The sequence below is a fragment of the Corvus brachyrhynchos genome, unplaced genomic scaffold (genome assembly GCF_000691975.1).
Source record: "Corvus brachyrhynchos isolate BGI_N302 unplaced genomic scaffold, ASM69197v1 scaffold94, whole genome shotgun sequence".
In the NCBI taxonomy this organism is placed as follows: domain Eukaryota; kingdom Metazoa; phylum Chordata; class Aves; order Passeriformes; family Corvidae; genus Corvus; species Corvus brachyrhynchos.
In genome coordinates, this window is record NW_008238330.1 from 9,509,334 (window position 1) to 9,514,597 (window position 5,264).

General features: G+C 39.6%; 1 protein-coding gene across 1 annotated transcript in view; it reads right to left on the reverse strand.

Moving 5' to 3' along the window:
- ULK4 (unc-51 like kinase 4) overlaps positions 1 to 5,264 on the reverse strand; it is a 215,356-nt gene that overhangs the window by 208,735 nt on the left and 1,357 nt on the right. Inside the window, exons 2-3 of the mRNA XM_008633969.2 lie at positions 4,104 to 4,304; positions 2,346 to 2,445 (exon numbers count right to left, since the gene is read on the reverse strand). Of these exons, the coding sequence (XP_008632191.2) occupies positions 2,346 to 2,445; positions 4,104 to 4,241 (238 nt within the window). The 5' untranslated portion in view covers positions 4,242 to 4,304. The remainder of the gene's footprint in view (positions 1 to 2,345; positions 2,446 to 4,103; positions 4,305 to 5,264) is intronic.

A 5,264-nucleotide genomic window follows, 5' to 3' on the forward strand; every position in this document is an offset into this window, starting at 1 on the left:
CAACAGCAGGCTATCAACTTCTGTGAACAATTGCTAAAACTAAGGGCAGGCAATTTTCCTCTGAATTCAGAGACAACAGAAATAGTAGAACTGTGTTACAGTCTGAGGTCAACAAATGTCGAAAAGATAAATTATTTTGTTGTATTTCACTTCCTAGGTTTCTCACACAAATCCCAGCTTCAGGTACCAGTAAGTCCTAATCATAGCTCTCCGGACTTCTTACCCTAACATGCGACCTTTCTCTGTCCTTTCAAAATCACCACTCTCCTTCTCCATTAAGTTCCAACCAACCCTTCCTTTGTTTCTGATCAGATTACACTTACAAAGCCTTCCAAATAACCCTCCCATATATCCTCTATCCCCTGTGTTCTTCACTGGGCTTCACACTCACTCTCTACACTTCTCCCCACTAATTGTTACTGTTTCTGTGTCCATACAAAACCTTCTCTTCTTCCCCCATCACCTACTTCCTCATTTCCCACTGATTCTCAGATATGTAATCAGACTCATCCCATTTGAGTCATTCCCATCCAAAATACTCATGGCACTTAGGCTTCTTCTAATCTCATTTCCCACAAATTCATCGCTCATTCTTTCTCCTCCTTCCTGTTCCAGTCCCCTATTCTGAACTCCACGTTCCCATCTTGCCCAAAATCCGTTTTCTCAGCCCCATTTGGTCCTTTACTAATCCTGCACCAAATCTGTTTGCCTGAGACCAGAGTTTGCATGCCATGAGTTATCTATAGGTCTCCTGGGTTATCTGCTGTTTATATCCTAGCCAAATCATGCTGATTAAAAAAAAAACCACAACAAACTAAAAAAACTTCACAAATTTAAGACCCCGAATGAAAGAGGGATTAGGAAAACTTTTCATAGAAAAGGATACTAGATCTTTTATCCCAAATTGGATAGTAGATTTTCCTGAACTTTTTTCCCCTTTGATCAGTCATTTCATTACAGTACTCTTCCAATTATTCAACACTGCTGAATCTTAAAATTATTTTATTTCTAAGCCTTTTTATGCTGGTTAATGAATCAGTTATTCCTTTAAAACCAAGCCCATACTACAGAGCTATAGTAAAGAATTTTTCATCATGTTTAATTACTGTTTCTTACAATGTAATTTAGAGGACTACATATAGAATAATTCCATAACACGGCCAAACACACAAATAAAAAAAGTAGTGAAACCAGCAACACAGAAGTATTCTGCATCTGATAACAGAAACTATCTTTGAGACAAGTAAGAGAAATCTTCCATATCTCAAAAGCTGTTTACAAGTCTCAACAAAATTAATAAGAAATCCATGTCTTATTCCATGTATAAGTAAGTTAGCTCCAAGACACTCACGCTGCAGCAAACTATAATACTGCAAGGTAAAACACCTGATAATTGTTCAACAATAAAAGGCTGCTGGTCTAATAACCTAAATATGTGCCCCTAAGTTAGACTAAGCAAGCAGACCAAAGCCTCCATATGAGCCATTAACTTCACTTTAAATCACTGAAAGAATGACCTGACTTTTTTTCTCAGAACTTTTAAGTTCTCTTCTTCAGTAATTTTTCAAACAGAATTCTGGATAAATAAAAAGGCTGGGTGTAATACGGATTTTTATTACTAAACAAACTCCAGATACCAAAATTTTAACATGTATCACTTGCATATTGGCTTTCTTTTCTTTCCTTTCCATGTGGAGGAAAGCATGCTATCAGAAGTTTAAAATATGCAGTCATCACAATTAGAGAAAGCCTTACAAGGTTCCTTTAATAGATTGATAAGAACTTATTAAAACTAAGTGAATAACTTAATGCAGTTTTGGGTTCTCAGAGTGCCCAAATTATGGTTTTCACATGTAAGTCAAAATACTTGTACTGAATAGGAAAAAAAATTATATCATTTACTTCAGCTGCTGAATTGCCCTTTGATTAAAAATTAATTTGAACAATATTAAGTCAATAGTTCATTAAAACTTGATTTGTTCCTTGATGTCTCTTAAAAGAGTCCTTAGAAAACTTCTCAAGTAATTTTTACTGAGCTACCCTTTGACTATTCACTATTTGCTTTTATGTTCCCTGACTGGCCATCTCTCTTCAGCTCTTAAAAACCAACAGTATGTAACTCAGCTAACTTTTCAAAGATGCATACAGTGAAGCAGAGAAGCATAATTTCAATTGATTTCTAAAAATGTTCCCAAGAGCAAAACCACTTTTATATATACAAACAGGATTCTCAAGTTAATAATTAAATAATTATGCTTTTTTCAAAGATCTAAGCATTTGTTGTAAAGAAGCTGTAAGAAATCTCTTACATTCCATAAATGTTTATTTTTTTGAGCTTATCTCACCTGTGCATAATTCCACTACAAGCCAGAGATGGTTGCTTGTTTCATACCATTCATAAAATGTCATTATATTCTTATGTGTGAGTCCCTGAGTCAGACGAACCTAGAATGAAGTTTTTAACATAATTAAGTGGGGGTAAGACATAAATAAATATATATATATAGATTTAAGGCATGGGAATAAGAAACAATACAATCTACTCTAAATTAGCTACTTGTTCTTTTGCCTTTTCTAGTGCACTAACATTATTCTTCAAATATTTTAGTTTTACATGTATGTTAAGAAAAGACAACTTTCCTCACAGACCCTGCCCAACTCACCTGTTTTTAAAATAGAGAAAAAAAAATTAGGAAGTTCCCCAACTCAAAATTATAAATATTATTTAACCTTCCTGCACCACTAAAACAACAACAAACTGGAAATCAGAATTTGGAGTCAAACTTGCACTCCTATTTTTTTTTTAAACAAGAATACAAATGAGAGATAATACAGCAAGAAGAAGTAAAAAAAAACTTTTCCATCATTTTTAATCTTATAAGGCAAGGAAAACCATTCAAGAGACCCTGAAAATACATATTTCTACAATACCTACATGGCCTAATCTCCAGAGAAGCCTCTGTTTCTTGCTAGAATGGTATGTAAGGTATGCCCAATGGATTTGTAAGACTAATACACTTCTAAGAACAAAAAAGTTCCCAAGAAATTATCATTGAAACAATGAGAAGGAATAGGAAACTATCAGGTTCACATGGCAAGGTTTTGGTATCCAGGCAGGGAGGTCTACAGGACTGGCTTCTGTGAGAAGCTGCGAGAAGCCCTCTGTATCTGACAGAGCCAATGCCAGTGAGCTCCAAGACAGACCCACTGCTGGCCAAGGCCCAGCCCATCAGTGATGGATAACATATTTAAGAAGGGGGAAAAGCCCAGCACAACAGCAACTGCAGCAGGGGACGGGAGTGAGAACATGTGACAGAAACAACTCTGCAGACACCAAGGTCAGTGCAGAAGGAGGGGCAGCAGGTACTCCAGGAGCTGGAGCAGAGGTTCCCCTGCAGCCCCTGGGGAAGACCAGTGAGGCAAGGCTGTCCCCCTGCAGCCCATGGAGGTCCATGGCAGAGCAGAGATCCACCTGCAGTCCTTGGAGGACCCCACACCAGAGCAGGTGGAAACCCAAGAGAGGCTGTGACTCTGTGGGAAGTCTGTGCTGGAGCTGGCTCCTGGCAGGACCTGCAGACCCACAGAGAGAGGAGCCCATGCCAGTTTGCTGGCAGGAAATATAACCCTCTGGGAACTCACACTGGAACAGCCTGTTCCTGAGGGACTGCACCCCATGGAAAGTATCTTCACTTGAGGACAAATGGTATTCTTTCATCAAAAATAATTTCTTCTTGCTAAGTAAGAAATCGGTTGTTTACTGGAAGTTACTAATACCACTGGATTTGCACAACTAACAACAAAGTAAAGCAAATTACCCCACGTAACTGTTTTTACAAGTTCACTGACACAGCATAGAAACAGTAAGACTGCAAACATGGGTTTATGCATGCAACCTAAAAACCAATAAAATCACATGAAGAAATAAATACATTAAAATAAGACTGTATTTAAAGCCTAAGAACTTAAAATCTTGAGAAGTTGATCTAAATGTGACAAACTCCATTTAAAGAAGCACATGCTACTTTTCTATAACCTGCGCTGCAAGAATTTCATAGGCTGCATTTTTTTCCCAGATTTAGCATGAAAAAACCCACGTTACTTACCCAGTTTGCTACTCCAGCTCTCTTGCATTTATCACTGCAAATAACAGCAATGAAATTAATTGTCCCTTTTCTTCTTCCTTTGTAAACAACTGTCGTATTTCCTCTTCCAATCTCCTCATACAAAACGAAGTTCTCCATGCTTTAGGATGCGTCACAGGCAACAGACTGGAAACATGGCATTAGTCTCACAAACAAATAAACCTAAAGAAAGGAGGAAAAAGGGGAAGCCTTCAAATTTAATAGTCATTCATGTATAGCATTCACCCTCCCAATTATCATGAATAGGGATTCTTTACTTCCAGAAAGATTGAATATAATTACACAAGACCTCCTCTCAGGACATGTGATCAAAATTTTGAACAGGTGAATTTTACACTTCCAAAGCTCTTAATGGATCCAAACAGTAATAAATGGGCTAGTATATACAAATTCTAAAAGGTATATCTGTAGAAATGCAAGAGGCTACAGGGAAAAGAGAAACATCTCTGGTTCTCAAGAGTAATGGCTATGCCTTTATTTCAGTACACAAAGCAATGGAGCACAGAATCATAAAATCATCGAATGGCTTGGGTTGGAATGGACCTTAAAGATCATCTCATTCTAATGCCCCTGCCCTGGGCAGGAACACATTCCACTAGAACACTTTACTCAATGTCCCATTCAACCAGGCCTTGAACACTGCCAGGGATGGGACATCCACAGCTTCTCTGACCCACAAAACAGACTTTCAACAGCTGGATTTTGACATGAAGTACGAAGAGCTCAAATAAAGTGACACAGAAAGTGAAAAGATGAGGAAGGAAGGCCGTCGTGGAAGACTCACAAGCCACCACCTGTAACGAAGCAGGTGTGAAACTGCACAGAAGCACCCAAAGCAGCAGCCTCCAGGCACCGAAGGAAGTGCATTTGCTCTGGGCTGGACACAGGACCAGTACACCAAGGAGACGCAGTTCCCTCTCCTTACGAGGGAACTGATGGCGAACTGAGCAGCCCGTGCACGACCCGCGATCTCTTGCGCTCCCACCTCTGTCGAGGGCGGTCAGGGCTGAGGCGCTACACAGCGGCCCCCAGAGACCCACCTGCGGCAGACGGGAGAAGGGTGAGGGTCTTAGGAGCGCTCCAGCGGGGGCTTCCAGCCCCGCTCCCGGGCCGCTCCCCTCC